The sequence below is a fragment of the Balaenoptera musculus genome, chromosome 5, assembly GCF_009873245.2.
Source record: "Balaenoptera musculus isolate JJ_BM4_2016_0621 chromosome 5, mBalMus1.pri.v3, whole genome shotgun sequence".
In the NCBI taxonomy this organism is placed as follows: domain Eukaryota; kingdom Metazoa; phylum Chordata; class Mammalia; order Artiodactyla; family Balaenopteridae; genus Balaenoptera; species Balaenoptera musculus.
In genome coordinates this window covers 65,764,245-65,790,873 of record NC_045789.1, presented here as the reverse complement: position 1 = coordinate 65,790,873, position 26,629 = coordinate 65,764,245, and the positions used below count along the sequence as shown (strand labels likewise).

Below are 26,629 nucleotides of genomic sequence, written 5' to 3'. Positions count from 1 at the left end.
AAATGGTAAGTTAAAACGTTATGCTATACTACAGCCAGTTATTTGAGGGCCATGTTTCGTTTTATTCTAGCCATCAGAGCTGTGCCTGTTGTGTCTGTGTCCAAAGCCAGCTATCTTCTCAGGCAAGGGGAAGAATTTGCAGTGATGTGCTTGATAAAAGACGTGTCTAGCTCTGTGGACTCAATGTGGATAAGGGAAAACAGCCAGGTGAGTGGATTGTTTTCTCCATTTGCCTCAATGTATCATTCTCTCTGTGTGGGAGAGTTGAAGGTTTTTCTTTAAAAGAATCTTTTTTAAAAAATTTATTTTCTTGAAGTAGAGTTGATTTACAATGTTGTGTTAATTTCTGCTGTACAGCAAAGTGATTCAGTTATACATACATGTACATTCTTTTACATATTCCAGAAAAGTCTGTTAATTGTCCTGGGGATGGCTCAGCTGGTGTGTCTGTCAGGGGTGGAACTGTCTAGAGTGTGTACAGACGTGTATTTACCCCTTTCATTGCACCATATGTAGATGTGTACATTCATTATGAGTAACAAAGAAACGTCATTTTGTAAATTTATTTTGAGAAAGTCGTAGAGAAAACTTCAGACTTGTTATTACTCCATGCTGTTTCTTTGAATGACTTTCGTGGGGGAAAAAAAAAATTAATGGTTCAGTGAGTAACTACCTTGATTTTTAAAGCTACTATGGCAACTATTCAGGCCAGATTATTTAAAATATTGGGGAAAGTTGCCAATTTTTTTCCTTCCATATTAACAACATAAGTCAATGGTCTCAGATGTTAGCCAAGAAGCCCTTCCCTCTGCCACGGAGAGGCCTGTCGATTTGAGAGATTTCTTTTTGTGTGGATCTGATTTCCTCCTTTGAGGCTGCTTACCCGAGGTCAGGTTGCTAATGGTTTTCTATTTGTTTTAGTCGCTATTAATAAAATGGTTGTCATCAATCTGAAACATTTGGGCACGTTTAGGTTATCATTCATTTAACAAATGCATATTGAATGTCTACTGTATGTCAGATACCGTGTTAGGCATATCTTAAAATTAAATAAATTTTAGCCAGTTATATTTGAAGGTTTTTCTCCCTCTCTAATACTCGTATTAATAACAAGGTCTTTAAAATGTCCAGTTTCCCTAATATTTTGCCTTAAGATTCCCATTGACTGAGTTTTTAATAATTTTTGTTTGAATGATCTTGGCCAACTGGTTAATTTGCTATCATGGTAGTTTTTCTTTAGTACACACGTGCGTATTACATTGGAAGAAAGGAAGTACTGTCTTTTCATCCTCTTCTTCCTCTTCTTCCGCCTCATGCTCTGTATTCAACATTGGCTGTTTCATGCCTGTTTAGAGAATCCTTTGCTAAACAAGTAACTATGGTGATTAGCATAATGCAAACCATTATGATGGCGTTCGTGTAGACCTGTGATGGATGATACCTTGCTAAGTGAAGCCTGCCATTAACAGGAGAGTGGAACCAATGAGTCAGAGAAACAAGTCCTATCATAAAACCAATAGCTTACATATGAATTTTTGACTAACCTTATAGAACACAGTCCCATATTAATTGCCTTTCTATGATCCTTGATTTCAGATGAGAGAACAATTTACGGTGTGTGTAACTGAGCCTCTACATAACTTGAAAATTAGCCTTTTTGAGATGAGAATTAAATTGCCCCAGGCAGTTTTGTTCTGAACCACTTTTTCCCAGGAGTCCTGCATGCCATTCCCAATTAATCCACTGGCGCTGGTAGATAAGCCTGCAGTGTTGGGAACTCTTTGGGGAAATCCCAGTGAGCACCTCCAAGGGTTAAGGAAAAGCAAATCACGTGCAAACAATATGTAATGTGTGACTTGCAGATGGGGCTCATGGCTGTATGCCAGGGTTCATCCATGAATCTTTTATTGACATCCTTTGGCTTAATTTGGAATACCTAGCACTGTTATAGCACTATCAAATTCTTTTAAAAATCCATAGTATTTGATCTGGATCATTTAGAATAAGTTAAACTCACAATGAAATTTAGGGTAAAACAACTGTTGTAGTATTTTTGCAACTGTTTGTTTTAAAACGTGAGAGAGTCTTGGAGTTTATTCAACACTGTGAATCTTGGTTAGCTTTTCTAAGGTTTCCAAACCCTCATATTTTTGCTTGCTTTTATTATGATCTTTGACAGTATCCTAAATTATGGCCTTCGGGTTTGGGTGTTGATGTTGTATCAATTATTAACAAACTACTCCTTCTAGCACCAATGTATTCATTGTCCTGTTTAGCTCCCTAAACAGGGACTCCTGGGCTCTTGCAGGAACTAGAAGGAAGATAACCAGGAATCTAGAATATAGTCTTGTGACCTGTCCATTGTCACTCTGCCTTTGCCGAGGAGAAGTCTGTAATATGATGGACTGGAAAAGGCCAGAGAAAAATGTCACTTCCCCTTTGTCTCTTCTTAACAATTACTCTTAGGCAGGAAAATGCCAGCTTTCTGCCAATTATTAGAAGAATCTCTTAGAAGGGATTATCTTCAAATCGACATAGTGCTCCAAACCGGAAAAGCCTTTAAAGACCTTTATTCTCTCATTGCCTTTTAGAAGCAAAAGCTGAGACCATAGTGGCATCCTTGACTTGGCCAAGATCTCACAGTTAGTTAACCAAGCAGGTTTCTCTTCTTTTTTTTTTTTTTTTTTTTTTAAATTTTATTTATTTATTTATTTATTTATGGCTGTGTTGGGTCTTCGTTTCTGTGCGAGGGCTTTCTCTAGTTGCGGCGAGCGGGGGCCACTCTTCATCGCGGTGCGCGGGCCTCTCACTGTCGCGACCTCTCTTGTCGCGCAGCACAGGCTCCAGACGCGCAGGCTCAGTAGTTGTGGCTCACGGGCCTAGTTGCTCCGCGGCATGTGGGATCTTCCCAGACCAGGGCTCGAACCCGTGTCCCCTGCATTGGCAGGCAGACTCTCAACCACTGTGCCACCAAGGAAGCCCCTCTCTTCTTTTTAATTCCAAAACATTCAACTTTGGCAGTCAGCTTTTATGTATGCTTATCTTAGTGAAAAGAAATTTCCAAAAATATAATAACATGAGAAAAAAGAAATAACTATAATTCTACCACTGTACATTAGCAGCACTGTGCAATAGAAATAGAATGTAAGCCTCCTATGTAATTTAAAATTTTCTAGTAGGCACATGACAGAGTAAAAAAAAAAAGTAAAATTGATTTTAATGTATTTTATTTAACCCAATATATCCAAAATATTTTATCATATAATTAACATTAAAAAATTTTTTTAAACATCTTTATTGGAGTATAATTGCTTTACAATGGTGTGTTAGTTTCTGCTTTATAACAAAGTGAATCAGTTATACATATACATATGTTCCTATATCTCTTCCCTCTTGCGTCTCCCTCCCTCCCACCCTCCCTATCCCACCCCTCTAGGTGGTCACAGAGCACCGAGCTGATCTCCCTGTGCTATGCGGCTGCTTCCCACTAGCTAGCTATTTTACATTTGGTAGTGCATATATGTCCATGCCACTCTCTCACTTTGTCACAGCTTACCCTTCCCCCTCCCCATATCCTCAAGTCCATTCTCTAGTAGGTCTGCGTCTTTATTCCCGTCTTGCCCCTAGCTTCTTCATGACCATTTTTTTTTCTTAGATTCCATATATGTGTGTTAGCATATGGTATTTGTTTTTCTCTTTCTGACTTACTTCACTCTGTATGACAGACTCTAGGTCCATCCACCTCACTACAAATAATTCAATTTCATTTCTTTTTATGGCTGAGTAATATTCCATTTTATGTATGTGCCACATCTTCCTTATCCATTCATCTGTTGATGGACACTTAGGTTGCTTCCATGTCCTGGCTATTGTAAATAGAGCTGCAATGAACATTTTGGTACATGTCTCTTTTTGAATTATGGTTTTCCCAGGGTATATGCCCAGTAGTGGGATTGCTGGGTCTTATGGTAGTTCTATTTTTAGTTTTTTAAGGAACCTCCATACTGTTCTCCATAGTGGCTGTATCAATTTACATTCCCACCAACAGTGCAAGAGGGTTCCCTTTTCTCCACACCCTCTCCAGCATTTATTGTTTGTAGATTTTTTGATGATGGCCATTCTGACCGGTGTGAGATGATATCTCATTGTAGTTTTGACTTGCATTTCTCTAATGATTAATGATGTTGAGCATCCTTTCATGTGTTTGTTGGCAATCTGTATATCTTCTTTGGAAAAATGTCTATTTAGGTCTTCTGCCCATTTTTGGATTGGATTGTTTGTTTTTTTGATATTGAGCTGCATGAGTTGCTTGTAAATTTTGGAGATTAATCCTTTGTCAGTCGCTTCATTTGCAAATATTTTCTCCCATTCTGAGGGTTGTCATTTCGTCTTGTTTATGGTTTCCTTTGCTGTGCAAAAGCTTTTAAGTTTCATTAGGTCCCATTTGTTTATTTTTGTTTTTATTTCCATTTCTCTAGGAGGTGGGTCAAAAAGGATCTTGCTGTGATTTATGTCATAGAGTGTTCTCCCTATGTTTTCCTCTAAGAGTTTGATAGTGTCTGGCCTTACATTTAGGTCTTTAATCCATTTTGAATTTATTTTTGTGTGTGGTGTTAGGGAGTGTTCTAATTTCATTCTTTTACATGCAACTGTCCAGTTTTCCCAGCACCACTTATTAAAGAGGCTGTCTTTTCTCCACTGTATATTCTTGCCTCCTTTATCAAAGATAAGGTGACCAAATGTGCATGGGTTTATCTCTGGGCTTTCTATCTTGTTCCATTGATCTATATTTCTGTTTTTGTGCCAGTACCATACTCTCTTGCTTACTGTAGCTTTGTAGTATATAGTCTGAAGTCAGGGAGCCTGATTCCTCCAGCTCCGTTTTTCTTTCTCAAGATTGCTTTGTCTATTCGGGGTCTTTCGTGTTTCCATACAAACTGTGAAATTTTTTGTTCTAGTTCTGTGAAAAATGCCAGTGGTAGTTTGATAGGGATTGCATTGAATCTGTAGATTGCTTTGGGTAGTAGAGTCATTTTCACAATGTTGATTCTTCCAATCCAAGAACATGGTATATCTCTCCATCTATTTGTATCATCTTTAATTTCTTTCATCAGTGTCTTACAATTTTCTGCATACAGGTCTTTTGTCTCCTTAGGTAGGTTTATTCCTAGATATTTTATCCTTTTTTGTTGCAGTGGTAAATGGGAGTGTTTTCTTAATTTCACTTTCAGATTTTTCATCATTAGTGTATAGGAATGCTAGAGATTTCTGCATTAATTTTGTATCCTGCTACTTTACCAAATTCATAACATAAAAATTATTGATGGGATATTTTACACTACTTTTTTCATATTAAGTCTTTAAAATCTGGGGCATATTTTATATTTACAACACAACTCAATTTGGACCTACTACATTTCAAGTGCTCAGTAGTCTCAAGTGGTTAGTCCTTATAAATGCTATATTGCCCACATTTTTTTTCATGTTTATTTTCTCTCTCCCCTCATGCATATGTATTAACACATGGTTGCTGTCTTAAGGTACACTCATTTTATGCTTTTTACATAAAAGAAGCATTTTTCTTATTTTCACGTATTCGTAATTTTGCTACCTGGTATGCATTTAGGTCATCTCCAATTTTTCACCACAGTAAATATCTTGGAGCTTTTGTTTTCTATTGAGTTGTTTCCTTGAGATAAATTTGCTGGAGTTGCCCAGTGGTCTGAACATGCTTCCAAGTTGCTTTCCAGAAGGACTGTTCGGATTTACAGTACCGTCAGAATGGTCTAATGCTAATAGGTTCACGATAGCCTGGCCAGGGAATCACCCTTGATCTTGTTCCATGTCAATATCAGCTCCTGTTTATTTTCTTTTTTAGTTGCTTCCCTCCCCCCATTGTAATAGGAATGTGTTCATGTTACAGAAAATTTGGAAGATGCAGAAAGCTCTATGCTATTCCTTTTAATCTTTTCAGAGAGTGGTTATAGTTTATATTATGGTTGTTTCCCCGTGACGTTTTCCATACAAGAACTCTCTCCATGTCTTATCTGCAGATAAATATTAACAGTGGGATGGTGATATCACAAGAGTAATTGCACAACCTTTTCTCTTCAGCTCATGTGTAAATAATTTGGGATTTTGTCTTATATGTCTTATATACTTTGGAACTCCCTTTAATACTTGCCAAAATTCTGCTGGGTAAGAACTATAGGATGAATTTTCGAGTTAGTCTTAGACACTGTAAGTCTATTTTTATTCATGAAAATAATATTAATGTTAATAAAATAGAACGATTGTTACTAGTGATGTGTTTTCTTTCAATCACTGGGATGTAGAATAGAAAAAAATATATACAACAGGAAATACTGATAGGATATAAATATGCTGACTTGTAAAATATCAGTATCCTGTATTATTTCTTATATAAGAACTTTTAAAATTTGGCACTGTTAAAAAATATTTAGCACTGCAGAGAATTTGGAATTACGTATGCTGTGGTTATTAAGAAATGAATTTTCATGTTTTTCCAATCATTAATAATGACTATCTTTCAATATAATCCTGTAATATGAAGTGTTCCGATGACAGACTTGTCATGATGTTTTATTATACTTACTTAAGTAGTGTATAATGAATGCTAATACGGAGAAGTTAATTGCTGCTATTTTTAACTTATCTAGGAAAGATCCTGAATATAAATTTTATGGTAATCTTTGATTTTTTTCCCTCCCCTTCTGAAACCAGCAGACTAAAGAACAGGTGAAGAGGAATAGCTGGCATCAGGGTGACTTCAATTTTCTCCGTCAGGAAAGATTGACTATCAGCTCAGCAAGAGTTAATGATTCTGGCGTGTTCATGTGTTATGCCAATAATACTTTTGGATCAGCAAATGTCACAACAACCTTAGAAGTAGTAGGTAAATATCTCTGGGAATGGATAAATTACTGGCATAGTGAATGAAGAAATTACTAGATAGTTTCCTTTTTACGTTAATGGAATGTTGAACAGATTCTTAGGGTTTTTATAATTACTGAATGAATGGATGAATATATGAAAGAAAATGATCTTTGTAGCCTCTTCCAACTAGAGCACAAAAGCAAATTCTACCAGTTTAATAGAGGCAAGTGGAAAGTTGTAACTGTGAAGCTGTTTGAACATGTCATTCTCTGCTTACCTCCCCTACCTCAACAAATAAAATGTAGGTTGAGCCTTTCCACAAACTCTAGTCCTTGCTGAATGACTTGAGTTTGGAAATGGATGGAGACTTTTTCTGTGTAGGAAGGCATATGCTTAGAGCTTAATGTATTTCTCTGAATCTTTTGGTGAGGTTCCTCAGCCTTTTGGTTTATCGTTTTATGATTCATGGGCTCTAGTCACCCTTTGTAGCAGAAAGGACTGAATTGGCTTCTCCTCCTCAGTACACCCCTGACCTCACCCTGTCATCCAGCCTTATAGGCTGCAGCATAAACCTTCAGGAAGGCAGCCCACCAGGCATGGGTCATTGATTCTACAGAGCATAAACTGAAACATGTAACCTGTGCCCTAACCCCATCATATCTGGTATACACAACTGGTTTAGTCTTCCGTGCTTTAGAAATCTTACTGAATATTTATTTCCCAAGCATCTACTTAATGAGATCAGAGTGTGGTATTTTGAATTACTGAAAATAATAATAATTTAAAAATTACTTTGTTTACACTTTTCTTGTCTTTTGAGTACTGTTTGCATTTAATCTATTTTCTTGTCTTTTTAATGCAACCATATTCTCAGTGCTTGACTTTGATTAAGTACTTGTAGGGTGGTGAAATTCATCATGAGCAATAATAAAATGATGTGATACTTGTTTTCATTTCTCTCCTTTCGCCCATATTTCTTCAATAGTTTATGTACCAATGTTAGAGGTCTGCGATTTATCCCACAATAATCTCATATGATTTTGGCGTTTCTGCCCATGTTGTAATGGAAAGTATCTCACCAGACTGAACGTGAAAAAGACACTTTACTTGCAATTACAGAGCCAGCCCAGAGAAAGGGTACTACTCTGTCCCTAAACGTGATTGTGAACCATTTATTAATTTGAATAAAAGGCTATGCTTTTAAAATATTAAACTCCATAAGTGCTAATTTGCTAAGTTAATTAGGGAGCATGTTGATATATCAGCTTCAGCTCCAGAAAGCAATTAGTAGGGATGTTTGGAGCTTATTGTTGTATGTAATCAGATTTTTAAAATCCATTCATCAATTTCCAAGAATATAACTGTATAACTGGAAAGACTTGAGGCCGTGAAACCTGAATCTGGCTTTGTACTGTTTCAGGAGTGGGTTGGGATGGGACGAACAGTAAGAGACAAAGAGAAAAGTAATTTCTTTAGGGACTGGGAGTAGAATTTGGACACAGTGTGGAGTGGCGCAAAACACAAGGCTTCGGGGTGGCCCCAACCTGGTTTTGAGTTGGAGCTCTGCCACTTAACTTTCAAATGCACCCCACTTTAACTCTGCCTGCATTTTCTTTTCCGAGAAACATAGCCTCTAACTCCCAAGGCTGTGGAGGGAGAAAGGCCATATATTTTGCAGATGTGCCCGGCACAGTGTTTGCACTTGATTAAATGTTAATGTCTCATCAATTTCTTAAATCATCCTCTGTAACAACCCAGGTGGGGTTCTTTGAGTCTAATAATTCTTACACTTCATGAATTTGAAGCTGTGTCCTATTATAGGACATAAAACTATATTGAGCAAACTGGACTATAGAAAACTCAGGAGAACTTTAGTATTTTGTACATGATGATACGGAGAGAAATCAGTGGAAATATTCTGGTCTGTGGTGTTTGAATATTTTGCATTGTGTGATATCTTTGAATTTATGACCTTGAGTACCTGAAAATTTAACGTAATATTCAGACAAAACATTTATTTCCTCAAAATTAATCTAAATTAGCTTAAAGAATGGCAGGGGTGTACCATTTATGGTTCCAGTATTAGAACAAGGTGGTGTTCTCATTTCATTTGGATGATTTTTGATTTTCACCTGAAAAATATTTTTTCCATTGATACAGAGGACAGTTTGACTCCATTTTTTTATTCTGAATCTGTAGGAAACTAAAGGAGAGTTAAATACTCTAATGTCAACCTCATGTGGGCCATCAATATATTTAACCAAACAGTGCCAAAGACAATGGCACTGTTTGGGTAAATGATAATATAAAATGCTATAATTAATTTTCAAATTTTGAAAAATAAATAGAAGATTAAAGCTCTTCCATAATTCCACTAACTTGATATAACCATTTTTAGGGTTTGGTATATGGTTATATTTTTATATGCAACAGGATTTTAATTATACATACAATTTTATGTTCTCTCTCTTTCTCACTTAAAGTACGTGGAGACTCTAGGCTGTGCTACAGTAAAGAGACCAGCCTTGGCTTCTCACAGACCTGTATTCACATGTAGGCTCTGCTTTGGGTAGCCAGCTATATGGCTTTCCAGGATTTGATTTCTTTTTCATCTATAATTAGGGGTTACAAGCGTTCTCTTTCAGTATTGTTATAAGTTAAATGTTTGTCATAATTATTAAATAAAGTGTATGCTAAAGAACTTAAGGCAGTTCTTGGCACGTAGTAAGCATTCCATAAATGGAGGCTATAAATATGATATTGGCAATTATTTTATTATGGTCTTTTTCAAGCTCTTCCTTGTATTATTATTATTATTATTATTATATAATAATTTCTAAGGGCTGCTTTATTTACTTAACCAGTTCTCTATTTTCTCATTTTTAAAATTATTATGACTAGTGTAAATAGCATTTCTTTTTGCACGTAGCCATCTACCTCACTAAGAAGAGTTCTCGGATTAAATTGAAAAATAGATAATTTTTAAAAATCTATATTGCTAAATGCTTTCCAAAAGAGTTGTGCCCGTTTACAAAGTGTAATTCAGTGTGCTACTTTAATTACACTTGCAAAATTATTGAGTTTATTTCAGATTAGTTTTGCTATTTTTCCAGAGTGGGTATACATTATTTTTAACAGCTTTATTGAAGTTTTGCTACTTTTAATATGTGAAAAGGAATGCCTTATTTAAATTAGTAGTTTATTTTTCCTTCTATATTTTCATGTCCTCTTTTTCCTATTACCTTAATTAATTTTCCTATATATAGATATTTTTTGAAAATGTTTATGTATTCAGGTTTGTCTTTTATGATTTTTATTTCTTTGGTTGCTTCTAAAAAGCCTAGAAAACTCCCCTCACCCTCCCCTCCACAAAGTTTGATAGAAGTAAATTCTGTTGTTTAGTTAAAAATATGGTTTAATTATTAAAATACTGTCCTTGATTCATTTGTGATATATGATATGATAAGAAGATCTAAGTTTATTTTTCTCTAAATACTAAATGACATTCTTGCAACATTTTTATTAAATATTGGGGCTCTCTTCCCCTTCTTGATTTATGACATCTTCTTATCACATACACAATTATATTGGATCTGGGTATGGGCTAACTATTTAGTCCAAATACTTTTTAGCCTAATAAACATCAGGACTGGTAGTTCTAGAAGACTTATAAGATGGTGACAGATCTTTAACAGACTTGCTTAAGAGACGGAGATAAGAGAATAAACATTTCCAATGTGTGTCCTTTCTCACTTTATGACCGTGATTCTCCAAGAGCAAAATAAAATGTAAAATGGCTAGTCAAAATTCTTACTTGTCATTGCCAGTTAATACTGGAAATCAGTCAATATCTTTATAATCCAAAGATGAAGTTTTGTTACTTGTCAAGATTTTGGGGATAACAGTTTCTTTCTGTCTCATTCTGCTGTGATTAGATAAAGGATTCATTAATATCTTCCCTATGATGAATACAACAGTATTTGTAAATGATGGCGAGAATGTGGATCTGGTTGTTGAGTATGAGGCATATCCCAAACCTGAACACCGACAGTGGATATATATGAACAGAACTTCCACTGACAAGTGGGAAGATTACCCCAAGTCTGAGAATGAAAGTAACATCAGGTAAGAAAAGGGCCTTGTTTGGGGAATTACACGTTCCCCCCACCCCATCCCCTTGGCTTACCGGATCCTATTTCTGTGACCTGTCAATGTATGAGAGGACAGCTGATACAGAAGGAAGTTTGGGGCTGCTTCCTGAGTCGTCATCATTTCATTTTGCTGTGTGTTTAGAGCACACAGAAAAGTCCATGCGTCAGTTTTCTTGTTTGTAAATTGGAGGATAGTTCTCTCCTAGAGTCCTGAGGATAGTTCAAAGCAGTGACTAGCATATACTAGGGACACATTAAATAATTCTCTTCGGAGAAAGAGAAATGTTAGTGCCTTTAATCATTTTTTTAAAACTGTAAGAAAACTAAGAATCACTAAGCATCTTTGGGCCAGGTGGTGAACCCAAGTTTCTTTTACATCAGACCTCTTGCTCTCTTTTTTTTTTTTTAATTTTTACTCACTTATTTATTTATTTACTTATGGCTGTGTTGGGTCTTCGTTGCGCGCGGGCTTTCTCTAGTTGCGGTGAGCAGGGGCTACTTTTTGTTGCGGTGCATGGGCTTCTCATTGTTGTGGCTTCTCTTGTTGAGCAGCACAGGCTCTAGGTGCACGGGCTTCAGTAGTTGTGTCACATGGGCTCCGTAGTAGTGGCTCGCGGGCTGTAGAGTGCAGGCTCAGTAGTTGTGGTGCACGGGCTTAGTTGCTCTGCAGCATGTGGGATCTTCCTGGACCAGGGCTCGAACCCGTGTCCCCTGCATTGGCAGGCGGATTCTTAACCACTGCACCACCAGGGAAGCCCCAGACCTCTCATTTGATCCTCAAAACACTTATAATAAAAACAGTAGCAATAGTGACACTTCATGTAAGCTGTGTGTGCTTTTTTCCTGCCATGTGCTGTTCAAAGTCCTTCATGTACATTAACTCAATAATTTTGGTCCTCACAAATCCGATGAGGAGGCACTCTTACTTCCCTTCTTTCTATAGAAGAGGAATCTGAGACCTAGATGGGTTAATTTGACCAAGAGCCCACGGCTGATAAGAGGTAGGTGCCTAGATAGAGTTAGTATTTTTTCCTAGTCAGGAGCTCTTGGCTGTTGTAAGAGTGTGGATAAGAAAGGATGCTGTCCTGGGCCTCGGTCTAAGGGTGGGAGGGAAGAGGATGGATTGGGAGGTGTCCAGGCTTCCTCCTTAAAGGTGATTGAAGGGGTAGGAAAGAGGCAGGAGCTGAAGATGCTCTCAGGAGTCTGGTTGTGGCAGCCCGGTTGGATGGTAAGAGGCAATACTGTTCGAGGGGGAGGGGAGAGGGAGGGGGCAAAGGCAGTGAGCTCAGCTTGGGGTTTGTTGAATTTGAGGTTGACTGTGGGATCTTGAGCGGGGATGTTCAGGTAGAATGTATCGTAGGTCAGGTTCCCTGGATGCAGCGCCTGCAGGAGGGATTCACAGGCAAGGTCTTCATTAAAGGAGAGAGAGCTGTGGCGGGGAGTTGGGGGGAACAGGGTAGAGAGGGGAGGGGAGAGAAGAAAGGGTGTGGGTGAGCCACAGTCCGGTCCCAGGGCCACTCTGGACTGGGGGCGTGGGACGTGAGCATAGGTCTGTAGAGGAAGAAGGCATAGGACAGGGAGGTCTGGACTAGAGGTCAGAATTTGAAAGTTGTGAGCAGACAGTAAGTAGTTCAGGGGAGCGTGGATTGCCCAGGGAGCACGTGCAGTGTGAGAGGAGAGACTGAACCAACCACCGTGTGTCGAGTCGGTTGTGGGGGTCAAGGGGCGCTCAGGGCACTCCATCCACGCTGGAACCCGTGTCAGTAATGCCCCCGATGGTGGTACTGCGTGCTCAGTTATCACAGCCATCTATGATGTCCTTGCTGTGAGACAGAAGGTCGAATAGCACATGCTGCAGAGGACACTGGGAAGAAGCAGCGGTGGGGGTAGGAGGAAAGCCAGGAGACAGTGGTGTCACAAGAAGGAAGGTGAGGGCAGCAGTATTGACCTTGCTGTGTGACCCTGAAGCATCTGCATGGAGACACCTACATGGAGATGCCTGCCAGCCTGGCGTTTTGCCAGGCAGGTGCTGCTAAAGCAGGGCAGGCGAGTTCAGGGCACTGATGAGAGGGAGGTTGAACAGAGGACCAGGGCAGAGAAGGATGTGGCCGTGGGGACAGCTCAGGAAGAGGAAGAGGCTGCCATCTCTGTGAGGTTGCCTTTATGCCAAGAGAGCCTTTCCCCACTCTGTATTCTCACACGCCAGGCATCTGTCCCAAATGAAATATATGTGTGTGTTCGTGTTTGTTCATGTGGATCTTGTTAATACTGAATTAAGTGGGGCATATTTTTCCAAAATAAGCATGTATTTCCAGGTAGAAACTGATAAAGCCACACGCTCCAAGGCAGGCCGTCCACAGGTGACTGATGGGTTGTCCTTTCTTTGTAGATATGTAAGTGAACTTCATCTAACCAGATTAAAAGGGACCGAAGGAGGCACTTACACATTTCTCGTGTCCAATTCTGATGCGAATTCTTCCGTGACATTTAATGTTTACGTGAACAGTGAGTAGAACGAATGGCTCCTTATCTTTTTATTTTTTTATTTTTTTAAGTTGTGGCTAGTGTTTGTAACAGCTGCTGCACTGAGATCATTGTGTACTGGGTCAATAACGTTTCATGATAATTTGACCTTAACAAAGACCTCGTGGTTTGGTGGTTGGAAGACTGTGTACAGAAACCAATTCCTTGTCCTACATTTCACTGACCACATGACCTTGTAGCTGGCGCTCAGATGCTGGGTGCTGCCTTTGAAGTCAACAGAGGAGCCATAGAAGTTAAAAATAGCAAACAGTTTGAGGGAGAATGTATTCTTACTGATTGTTGAAATGGGGAGGCGGAGGTTGAATAGGAGCTAGATGATGGTATTAGGTGGGAAAGAAGTGCTATCAAGCCCTGACAAACAGTTTCTCGTTACAACGCTTTCTCTTTCGGGGTTGGGGTATTCTTTGTGTGAGATGAATGCAGTATCGATCAGCCCAGTGGGTCCCTACTGCGTATCGCGTGGAGACTGTGGGAGAAGGGAGCAGGTGGTTTGGGGTGGGAGGATGGCAGTGGACCTGGGAACCTGAACACCTGAGCCCTGTGTGGCCCACATCGCACAATGTCTTGGGGCAGCTTCTCTGCACAGAGGCTGATGCCTGGGGCTGTGCCCACCAGCTGGGGCTTCTGCCAAGTGTAGGGCCTGCTCTTGGCTCTGCTCTGGGGCCACCTGCATGTCCCAGGAAGGGTGGCAGGTGCCTGCCACACCACACCAGCCAGGGGACCAGAGGCAGGAGGCCTCCAAAGACACGGAATCCCAAGGGACCGGCCCACAAAATGACCATCGGGAATTAGCCATCCTGGGCATGGCGGGGGGGGGGGCGGGTGGGGAGGGCGTGAGGAGACAACCTGGAACAGTCCCTAGAGAACAGCTTAGTAACAGTTTGTGTGTGTTGGGCTGCAGGATGGGAGCCAATTCCCTGTCCTCCAGGAGCTTATCACTTGCTGCATAGAGTGATTTTCCATCGTTACTTCACTGATGCTGCCACTCACTAGCGTGGTGGCGAGCGTGATCCCTTTACAAATGAAGACAGGAAGCAGCTAGCAAGTGACACTCAAGACAGGTTTTTGATTGCTCATCTGGAGTCTTTTGTCAATTCCAGCATTTCCAAAATCGTATTTCCTGAACAAGGTGTTAACACGTATTTAGATAAAGAGCGTCACATCTGCATAAACATTTTTCTTAACTGGGGACCTTCTCAGCATCCTTCATATGCTAACGCGTATTTTGCCTGCCCAGGAGGAGGCATGGGAATGAGCATACACCTCACATTTGTATGACCACAGACTCTCCTTTTCCAAGGGAAAGGTGTTAATTAACATCTCAGTTCCTGGGAACAGTTTTGATTATATGGTATCTCATTGGCCTGCAATTCAAATATTTTTAGATTAATTCAGATGCGCATCAGAAGAGTTTAGTGTATTACACATGGGCAAAACTACCTGCTTACCGTTCAAGTAATTGAAGAGATGATTGCAGGTAAATCAATATCCTTGCAAGCATCGTATCTGTACTGTCCATACAAAACTTTATTTAGGGTGTTCTAGGGCAGTGCTCCTCAAACTGTCTGTGGTAAAGGACCTTTTGTATTTTTAATTTCCAATTCCTTCTGGATCAATACTTCTTATAAAATATAGAAAGAACCAGTCACTAGGAAAGTGAGATGGAAAAGAACAAAGATATATAAAATCCCAAGAATGGATTTTTTTATTATTAGATTCAACAGATACAATTAAGTCAAATTGCTCCTTCTAAATGCTTAGTCTCGGTTTCTATGCTTAGGTCCTGTGGACCAGTACCAGTAGATCATGGACATGGCCTACCCGACAGGCCTCACTTTGAGAAGCTTAGTAGTTGGGAATTTTATAAAATTGTGTCATTTGCATTTCTCTTTCCCTGGCTTCAAGGTCCAGGGTGCATTAAGATCTGTCTCTTTCCCCCTTTTTCCTGCTTCCGTTTGCCAGTGTGTGTGGTCTGCCAGTCAGTCATGAGTCACTGACCTTAGAAAGACATCTCTGAAGTCACCCTTACTTTTCTCAGGGTGACAAAATTGCTACCTTTTTACTTACCAGCCTAATTTGCCATCCGATAGGATTGCTGTTAATGACCTCTGCTGGTGAATTCACGCCTGTTTGAAACTAGAGAGGAAATGGCCTGAACTGTCCCAAATGATCCTTTCTTGGATTCCCTGTTAGTGCAGGAGGCCTTTTCTATTGTATATTCTGGGGCCCGGGTCACAAATACCTCCCAGCACGTACTGAGCTCCTGCTTCATGGCACTGGGCACACGGATGACGGTGTGTAGTGTCTGCCCTCGTAGGTTAAGCTCTTCAGGGAGTCTCTGCATTGATGTCAGTTTATTACAAACACTAAGCTGACTATAAAGGCATTTGTTTCACTTACCTAACACGCTGGATTTCTTGATCTCCAAATGCTTTGACAGAGGTAGCATTTTTGTGTGAATCTTTTATCTGTTTCTTATGAAGTATGTCCCAATTGCTCTTCACAGATATAGTTAGCTAATTTCTTTGTTAACTTTTATTTTTTGGATTGAAAAAAAAATTCTAGTTGATGTATCATGGGGCAAGATTTTTTTTTTAATGTTAAATTTAAAATCAAAAGCTAAAAATAGTTTTAAAATTTAAACTTGGACCAGTTGTGTCTGTTTTTTTTTTTTTTTTTTTTTTTTTTTTTTTTTTTTTTTTTTATTCACACACACACACACTGTATTTTATTTTTACAAGACATAAATAGACTGACACCAAGCATTGTACATGGATGACCACAACAAAAGCAACAATGATTGCAATTACCAAACATGAAACACACTCATACTATGTCATAATATTGACATTCAGTCCAGTAATCCTCCACTGTTGTGTCTGTTTTGACATACCATTTTAGCTGAGCCAAATACATATGTAGATCTGCTGCATGTTTTATTCTGTAAATAAGCTTAGCCCCAAGGGTGAAAGGAATTGTGCTCTGCAAAAACTAGAATGAATAAAAATCAGAATAATAAATGCATGCTATTAGTGTAGAAATTCAGGCTACTTTCACTCAGGACGGGGACGCATAATTGCTTAATAGATTCAGCTATGAGAAATGCTCAGGAAGATCCTTGATTTTGAATAGTTAAATGTTTGGTGGTTGAAGAATCCATTTGTTTTGAAAATTCCATGTGTAGATTTGAGGATATTGTGCGTGTGTGTGTGTGTGTTTGTGTTTTAATCACTTACGTGGGAGCCTTTAAGAGAAAAATATGTACATGTTAAACTTGAAAATGTTTTAATACTGTTTTTAACTTCTCTAACAAGCCATGATTTACATGGGTCTGGTAAGTAGGCTCACTGACATTAAAGGTGGTTTATAATGGCCAAAAAATGAAACAAAAAAATCAGTGATTCTTTGCATTGAACTTGCATTACTATAATTACTCTTGACTTGCTTATTGAAGATGTATACAGAAATCAGATTCTTAGTTCTAAAAAGAAGTTTGATATCTTCGGTGAAAATGGCCATTTGTTTCCCTTTCAGATCAAAATTGGGAGGAAAATAGAGTTCTAAGAACTATAAAACTACCCATAAGTGCTTTCTTAATAGGCACTACTCTTTCCAAAATTCCTGCAAATGTTAGAAAAAGTGACATCACCAAGATTCTGTAGGTAGCCTGTGATAATGGATTAGAAACCTATGGTCTCTTTGGTTATGATAAATGTCATGCAGTAAAGGTTTTTATCAGATCCAGGACAAATAAAAGGCCAAACACGTATTTTAACCCTGATTTTCCACTTGGCTCCTCTCTCTCTCCTCTAACACACACACACACACACACACTCACAGACACATACCACATTTTCTTTCCTCATTCATCCACTGAAAGAAATTTAGGTTGTTTCCATACCTCGGCTGTTGTGAATGTTACTGCAGTGAACGTGGGAGTACTGATATCCTTCGAGATAATAGTTTTGTTTCCTTTGAATTTATACCCAGAAGTAGGATTGATGGATCACATGGTAGTTCTATTTCTCGAGAAACGTCCATACTGTTTTCCATAATGGTTATACCAATTTACGTTCCCACCAACAGGATACAAGAGTTCTCTTTCTCCACATCGTCGCCAACACTTGTTTTCTTTTGTCTTTTCGATAATAGCCATGCTGACAGGTGTGAGGAGATACCTCATTATGGTTTTGATTGGCCAGTAACTTAAAATGACACTAGTAGCATTATAAAATGTTATCTGGTAGCATTTCCAGATCAGTATTATGAATTTAAAATTTGTAACAAATGATATCCGGGAGCCATAAATAGATCCCTCTCCAATCTCAAAGGTCTATCCTTTAATGACAGACCTATCAGTTGAGTGAGAGTATGGTGGTACTCAGGTGGTGGTACAGGAAGGCCATCAGGACAAGTAAGGTCTAGAGAATGAAAGGGCTTGCCTTTCATCTTTGGGATTACACGGAACACACGTAATGTTAAGCTTGATTGGATATCCAAACAACTGCTGAACTCTACACCAAATTAATTCTCAAAATCACCGATTTCCCTCCATTTATGGCAGAGTGTTAACGGGGTTGAAACAATTTAAGGAAATGCTAAATAATGTATTATTTCTAAACCACGGCATCATATAATTAACATCCTGTCTGGTGTAAGCGATTATTATTTATAGATCATACAATATACCCAAAGAGTCAAGGTAATAAATCATCCAGAACGAGGCTTCTTCATGGGAATGTTTCCCTTTGACCACATCTACAGAATCTGAGCTGCTTTTTATGTATTTTTTATTTTTGGTCATAGTTAAATCCAGTTATGGATAGCTAAACTATCCTTCTTCCAGGGAGAAGCCATCCTAAGTGCAACACTGTGCAAATAAAGCACATGCGCAACCCACTATTTGCCGTAGGTGAGGGTAGACCTAACAGGACAGCCGTGTAGCTAGATGGCTTTGGACAGTCTGCCTGCCAGCCAGCCAGCCATCTGGGTCATCCACCTGGCTGGAAGTTTCAGTGACTTTATCCAGGGTAAAATAATACCCGTGGTGGCCATGCCAGTTTGGGGGTTTGGGACACCTTTCCAGATCCTCATGAGTCAAGAGAACAAAGTTACTAGGACTTCGCCTTTTGGGAAGGTGGAAATGTTTTCCTACCTCTTAACCTGTTAGCCTTTCTATTTCCATTTTTTAAAGGTGATAGGGCCTTCCAAACATTTGGGTGTCCAAACCATACTTGCGTTAGAGGCTAAAATTTTAAGACTTAACTGCTAACACACTTAATCAAGTTTTACTTGAGAAGCTTTGTTGTTTAGTGTTTTTCTGTTTTTTCTTTTCTTTTTTCCTACTCGGTGGATTCTATTAGACCTACTCCTATACTAAATTACTGGAATTCTTCAACATTAAATAAAGCTAGTGCTAAATAGACCTCCTTTCTCTGATTTATTTACTTGCTTTTGAGAGTTTGCTGTAAGGCTACCACAGTAACCAGAATGTAGCCTGGTTTGTGCAAACATCTGTATACATGTGTTTTTAGATTAAAACGATTTTTTCTTATTATAAAAATGTTATGTGAAGGATAGGATAACTTGAAAATACAAATAGGCAAAAATAAGAATCAAACAAGTTTTTATTGTAACTTTTGAAGTTTATTTACATGTTATGGATTACCAGTGCTAATATATCTCTTATATATATCTTTACAGACCATTTTTAAAACCTTTTTTTTTTTGTGGGGTGGGGGAGCAAGAATGAGGTTCTTTTGCTAACCTTGTGTGTTTTGGTGCTGAGCAGTGAATGCATTGTAAGCAACCTTCCATGCCATAATATTTCTTCTACAGTATTGCTTTGGTAATCTCATTGCATGGCTATTTCATAATTTCTTTAACCCGTATCTGATACCATTTTGAGACATTGTGGTGTGTGAGGGTGGGACTCTGAAATGATGTGACTGAGTTTTTAAAGAAAGCAACCAAATGGTTATTTAAAGTTTATAATTATCTTGTTTAATCTCAAATGAGCGACCTCAGCTAAGTGCCTGGAAGTTGATAAGGTTATCATCTGTCATCTTTCGTGCTCCTATGTCTCGAACATATGTCACGGAAGATACACTGTGCTGGCTTGCAGGACAGTTCCAAATTAAGGAATAATTTTCAGATCTTCTTAGTAGTTAATCTATGTAAAAATAGTTTCTTATCTTTCTACATTAATTTTTTTATAGGTAATTTGAGATACTTGACAGTATCTGAAGTCTGTTTTTATTTTCTTTTCCTGAACTTGAAATGAGTTTTTGTTCTTAAATTGCTTGGGAGTTATGAGTGTTGTTTTTGATGTGACACTTTAATATCTCCTTCTCCTTATGAAGAGGATCTCTGTGGATGCAAGAATTGCTATAGACATTTAAATTAGAAGAAAAAAGGAATATCATGGCAACCTACTTTAGAGTTTGATTCTCTTATATTTTGACAAAATTTAGGAAATGTGTTGGTATCATTTTTTTTTCATGTCTCATTAGAAAGTTGGTCTGGTGGGGTCTGTTGGTAATTTGGAGAGCTGTTGAAACGCTGAACCAGTTGGAGGACAGGGTAACCCATCTAGATCTTTAGGCCCTTTTTTGGTGTGGTCTGGCCATTATTTCATGTTTATGGTGGAAAAGCAGGAGAAGAGGTTTAGGTTTGGAACCATGTAAGCTTCAGCTAGAATTGACCCTGGACTTGGGATATACTTTTGTAAAAATAACATGAGTAGTCCCTTTCATATTAGTGGAACTTCTGCTCTATGGAAATTTCCTTCCCAGTTGAGCCACATGTGTTCTTACATCAAATTAGCCCCCTTCAGTTACAAATGTATACAGCGTCATCTATAATGTAGTGGAAATTTAAATTAATCCAAGAATAGGTACATAATCTTTCCATGGGCATTGTGTCAGTAACCCTTCTCTTCCACTTCTGAATTATGTGGCAAATTGAATTCACTACTCATACAGAGTAGAAAAATAGCACTTTATCACAGGCCTGCACTCCTTGGCAGCAGGGAGGGTTGCATTGTGATATGTGTACACATCCCCCCTCCCTGTCTAGGTCACCCAGCGATGGTGCTCCTGTAAATTGGGCGCAGTGATTCTGGCTGAGGAAGGCTTTCTCCAAGTAGTTTCATCATTTTTTTTAAAGCTAACTTTCAGGATAGGGAGATCTTTTTTGATGGCTGTTTAGAATAAGGATTGGCAAACTATAGCCCTCTGGCCAGATTTGACAAGTATCCTGTTTTTGAATGGCCCATAAGCTGAGAATTTCTTTCTTTCTTTCTTTGAGGTGGCCGGTGGGTGGTAGGAATGGTTGGAAAAAAAAAACCCAGAAGATTTGTGAGATGTGAAAATAAAAGTCAAATTTCAGTGTGCGTGAATAAAATCTTATTGGAACACAGCCTTGCACATTTGCTTACATGTCTATGGCTATGTTTGTGGCAGAATCGAGTATTTGTGAGAGACCTATGGCCTCTAAAATGTAAAATATTTACTGTTTCACCTTTTACATTAAAAGTTTGCATACCTTTCATTTAGGACATCACTTCAGTAGGAGAATGATTTTTTTTTTTTTAAATGATAGACACTCTGCTAAACAGAACTGGATGTAGGACACTATAGTTGAAGTTTTGTTTCGTTTGTTAAACAAATTTCTATTAAAGTACCCATACGCCAGTTGCTGGATATCTTTAAGAATGTGTAAAACAAAATGTATTTTCTTTAATTTTTTTTTTTATTGAAGTATAATTGATTTACAATGTTGTGTTTCTGGTGTACAGCAAAGTGATTGAGTTGTGCATACATACATAGTACGTATATTCTTCTTCGTATTCTTTTCTATTATGGTTTATTACAGGATATTGAATATAGTTCCCTTATAGGACCTTGTTGTTTATCCATTTTATATATAATAGTTTGTATCCAAAATGTATTTTCAAAATATCTGTTCTGGGGATTTTTTTTTTAAGTATTAAAAAAGTATGATATTCCTTTTATAAGTAAAAGTTAACCTGAGTTTTTTTAATACTTCTATTTTAGTTGATTTAAATTCCTTTATTATAACGATATTATGGCAGGAATGTAGATTTGACTCAGAGCCAAACCAGGAGAGTGACAAATTGCTACCAAGCATTGCTGTATTGCCATTAAATATCATGGGACCTACAACTGTAAAAACATACTCAACCATAAGATCCCTCTTCATTTTGTCTTTTGTTGTATGGACACTTAAGTCTGTGTTCTTTGCTGATTAGAGAGTGTGGGCAGATGCACATTTGTAGCGGGAGTTGGTGGAGGTAGTTAAGTTGAGCCAAGAACTATACTCAGTGCTTCCCACCCCCCCACCCCACCTCTTGTTATCTGTGCTGTGTTCTTTAAAATTCGATTTGTTCTTGCCTTCCGTATGGACATGACGTTGGTGAAAAGGAATATTTTGTAAGATCACGTATCTGTGGGGTAAGTCAGCAAATGGTTGGGATTTTTAATTGTGTGAGCAGTAAATTCTCAGAAGAGTTATAAGCACTCTGAAATCTGCCTACGAGCTGATCAGTGTTGTCGGAGACGCCAGATGACTGAGGTCCACAATGCTTTGAAAGGAGACAAGGCTAATTTTTATCTCCACGGGAAATACATAGCTTATACACCTCTTAGGCTTATCTAAACCTCCAACTTGGGAGGAATTAAGGAATGTGTCATTTGGTATACTGCTGATTGCAGAATATCTAAGAAAACACAGCTCAGATTTAACCTGGAGAATTGCAGGGAGTTATGTGTCTTTAAAAGCAAAATGTATATTTAATGCCTTAGACGGTGCGTTGAGGCACTTACAAAATGCAGATGAGCCCAGATTTTCATTTTTAGGAATCAGAATTATACCTAGCTCATTCTTTATGCATTAAACATTTTTTTGTAGGGCAACTTGCCATGTACAGCCCAAACTGTACTCATGTAATTTAGCCTTTTCAGAATGAGGTCTCTTGTCCCCAACATTAGGGACAGGGCTGGAATTAGGATGAGGCAGGAGAGATGCCTAGGTTGCCAAATTTAAGGAGGTGTGCACTCAGGGTGCCAACTTGTATTTGCAGAACCTAGAGGGTGAGACCCTTCTTAAATTCCTCGCCTTAGGTGCTTTTCTTGCCTCACTCTAGTCCCGGCCCTGATAGGGTCCCTTGAAGATTCTCTAAAAAAGCCCTTTGCTGGGTCAGATGCTCAACTTATTAAATCTCTGGAGGTGGGGCCCGGGAATGTGCATTTTAACCTCGTCTCCTCATGCTTCAAATGCACACTGAAGTTTGAGGAACCCTCTGAGCTTGGTTTGCCAGCCTAAGTTCCAACAGGACAAAAGCTGCTCTATTAGCCTTAGGTTAGGTTGGGATAATAGCTTAAAAATCTGCCTAATTAACCAGCACACAGGAACAAGTAGGTCAGCCAGACCGTACCTTTTGCCAGCCCTGGCTGTTGTATAACTGCTACCAGGTGTCATGCTGGAAGGCTTGGATCTCAGAGCACTTGTAACCAAAGCTAAATGCAATGGATTATGTAATTTTCAGCTGTTCCAATTTTTTTAATTAAAAAATGTCTTACAGGTTTGTTATTAGCTATGTGTTCACTGTAAAAAAGAAAAAATTAGAAACTAAGTCAAAAGAATGAAATAGAAACTATCCATAACCCTGCTACTCAGAGATAACCACTGTGAACATCATGAGACATCCTTTCAGCCCTTTCCCCCATGCTGAGTAATATTTAATTCCACTAAAAGTCCATCATGTAGCATTAGGAAGACTGAATGACAAAAGGAAGGTTGGTATGAGGAGATCTGTCTTATGAACTTGATTCCCATTTGAGTCCTATCCAGTTATCTTTACTGTCTATGTGTAGACCTTCCCCTCTCATCATTAATCTCAGTATGCAAAAAAAAATCACACAGCCAGGGATATGTGTGGATTTCTTATGTCATGGCCCACTATTGCAAAAATAGTGTAAATCCTGCCCCTACACAGGAAAATCACCATTAGGCTGTTCTTCCAGGTCCCTTTTTGTGACTCTAATTGAATTCCTTTGGAATATGAGGGGCTTGTTCCTCTGGGGGGACTTAATCATTCAACAGCTCTTCCTGTATGTCTGCCATAGGTCAGACTCTGCTAGGAGTCAGAGGTACAGTCAGTGAGACGTGGTCCTTGCCCTTGAGAACATACAGTCTGACGGAGGAGGCACACCAGGATATCGTGTAAGCGCGTCAGGTGCTCTAAAGGGCTTCAGGTGTAGGGAGGTGAGACTATCCAACTTGGCTTTGGAGAGTTGAGGATGGCTTGGAAAAGAAGATGACACTTGAATTGAGTCCAGAGAGACCTGCCGTATGGTGCCTGCAGTCTTCAGCAAATAGCATTCTCCTAAAGTTCCACTGCTTTCTGTGTTACGTCCTACTTTCCAGCCCGATCACACAGTTGCCCATGATAATTAAATGAAACTTGCCAGATGGATGCTTTCGCAAGACGATGGCTTGTCTTCTTGCTCTATTTGTGAAAGCTGGCAGTGGATCCAAACTCTCAAGGATGCCCCTACCTTGAGACTGCTTTTGGAGTGTTGCTCTTTTGTGTATATTAGCCAAATGGCCTGCGCATCAGCAGGTTGAATGACAGGTGGGTGTGCCATGCATGCAGACACTCTGATCCCTGCCAGGCCATTTGCCTGCAAGGAGGTGAGGTGCTGAGAGGTTGTTCTACAAACATGTCATTTCTCAGCTTATTTCCTTCCTTCGAGGAAATAAGCTTCTGATGTGTCAGTCTTTTCCTCTGACCACGTATATTTTTCCTGTCAGTTGCAACATAATCAATGTCAAATTCCCAATGCATCAGGTTAAAACACACACATGTCATCATGCTATCTTGAAGCAGTTTTTAGATATTGAAGAGAATATTTAGAGTGGCAAATACAGTTAACCTAATTGGTAGCAAACTTGATTAACCAAGGAGGGTGGGTACTCTGAATAGAAAAGAATAACTGAATAAATGAATAACTAATAAATTAGTAATTAATACATTTATTGTTTCGTCTCTGTGAATCATTCTTGGTTCTTTGTGTGCGCCATCTCATTTAGTTGTCACAGCATCCCTATGAAATAGGTACTCTGGTTATTCGCATTGGACACCCGAGGAGACTTGGTGGAAGGCAGAGAATCTCTTAAGTGTCGGAGCTGGGGTGCAGGTCTGTCTGCTGCACGCGGCCGCCTGTAGCTCTGTGCTCATGCTTGGCGTCGGCACACGCAATGCTGTACCAGGGATGCAGGATGAGCCCATCACCATCCCTGCCCATCAGGTGCTTACGGTGGAGCTTACTCATTCTCAAAGGGTTAGAATCCTTCACATATATTACCAGTAGAACAACTGTATGTAAATTCATCTTCCCTTCCCTTTAGAAATAATCTCAAGAATTTGCAGTGCTTTAGGGCACCCTTGATTGAACATCAGTTGATTATTATAGTTACACAGAAATGTCAAATTAGAGCATTCCTGCTGATACAGTTTACTTTTTCAGTGATTATACTCAGGTTTAGACATATGTATAAATAAAACTCTTGAGCTGGTTTCCTCTTCTCATTTTCTGTTCCTGTTTTGTATTTGAAATAAAAGTTTGAAGTTAAAAGCCCGTCTTACGTTTTGGCTTCTCTGTAAAAGGGTGATTCAGCTCCTTATCTGCACTACCCCTTCCACACCCCCGCCCGAAAAAAAGGGGAAATTTCTGAGGGGAGGGGTACTTCTCTTTTCCTGTAGCTCCTCCTAATTTCTTCTACGCTAGTTCCTGCAATAACTTGAAATTCCTATGAAAGTTTCAATAATTTGAAATCCTGATGGCAGGAAACCTTTAAACCGGATTTCTACCTTTAAGATAGTTGGGAATCCTGGAATCCTGATTAGAAGCCGTCTTTCAGGTTCCCCCTCACTGGAAACAGAAACCCTTCCCGGTGGTCCTGCGACCTCAGCCATCCCCGGGACAGGGAGATCTCGGACACACCGGCATCCGCAGGATGGACAGTCCACACGGGGTCTGGGCAGCTCTAACTGGGAAAGCCTTTCTTGGTCAGACCCTCACATCTGCCTTCCCTGTGCCTTCCACTCACTGGTTCAAATTCTCCCCTTTGAACAACATGTTCCTCAGGGTCCCCTTCGGCCTCGAAAAAGTTTTTGAGGATTCAGAAAGAGTGGAGTGAGCCTTGGTGAGGTTTTCCAGCAGTCTGACATAAGGCCACTTCTCTCTTCCTGCAGCAAAGCCAGAAATCCTGACTCGTGACAGGCTCATGAATGGCATGCTGCAGTGTGTAGCAGCAGGATTCCCAGAGCCCACCATCGATTGGTATTTTTGTCCAGGAACCGAGCAGAGGTGAGATGATTATTTTGGGTACTACTTAACATGCATAAGGGAAGGACTGCAATTCACTTGAATTTCAAAGATGTTTTCAGATTTTAAAAAAACCAAACTTTGTTTTGATTAATTTTTTTCTATCCATGTGGCTTTTTAAAGGGCATAATTGCTATAGTTTTCTTGGTAGACATGAATTTTGTTTGCTGAAACATGATTACCGAATGACTTCTCTATTTTGGTGGTTATCTTCTTGGATTTATCATGCAATTTCCACCCTGCAGGTAGATAAAGCAATTTTCCAGGACAGGGTAATTAGATTTCCAATCTATACACAGGAGGTAATATGTGTGGGAAATGTGGCTGTAGTTATCATGAAAAAAATTACCTCGGAAGTTAATTGCCAAGTTACCAAAAAGTAATGATCGCACAATTACCCACATACATACGGCGTTTGGGAGCTATGTGTTTTAAAAAGGTTTTCTCCTTGATTGAGGTGCCCAGGCCCTGAGCAGAGCACATCTGGTATTGAACTTCCTCTCCCTCACAATCCACACTTAAACCTTAAATTGTCCTTTCACATTACCTGAAGATGAAAATGGGGCCAGCATTGCTGTTTTTATCCATCAAATGCTATTTTACACTCGGGCCAGTGTAACGTCA

General features: G+C 39.2%; 1 protein-coding gene across 3 annotated transcripts in view; it reads left to right on the top strand.

The window, feature by feature from the left end:
• The window catches only part of KIT (KIT proto-oncogene, receptor tyrosine kinase), an 84,989-nt gene that overhangs the window by 42,695 nt on the left and 15,665 nt on the right, over positions 1 to 26,629 (top strand). For 2 of the 3 annotated variants that reach the window (XM_036853342.1, XM_036853344.1), the window contains exons 4-8: positions 71 to 207; positions 6,745 to 6,916; positions 10,833 to 11,022; positions 13,438 to 13,553; positions 25,873 to 25,987. In XM_036853342.1, the coding sequence (XP_036709237.1) occupies positions 71 to 207; positions 6,745 to 6,916; positions 10,833 to 11,022; positions 13,438 to 13,553; positions 25,873 to 25,987 (730 nt within the window). The remainder of the gene's footprint in view (positions 1 to 70; positions 208 to 6,744; positions 6,917 to 10,832; positions 11,023 to 13,437; positions 13,554 to 25,872; positions 25,988 to 26,629) is intronic. The other variant, XM_036853345.1, reaches the window with a different exon arrangement.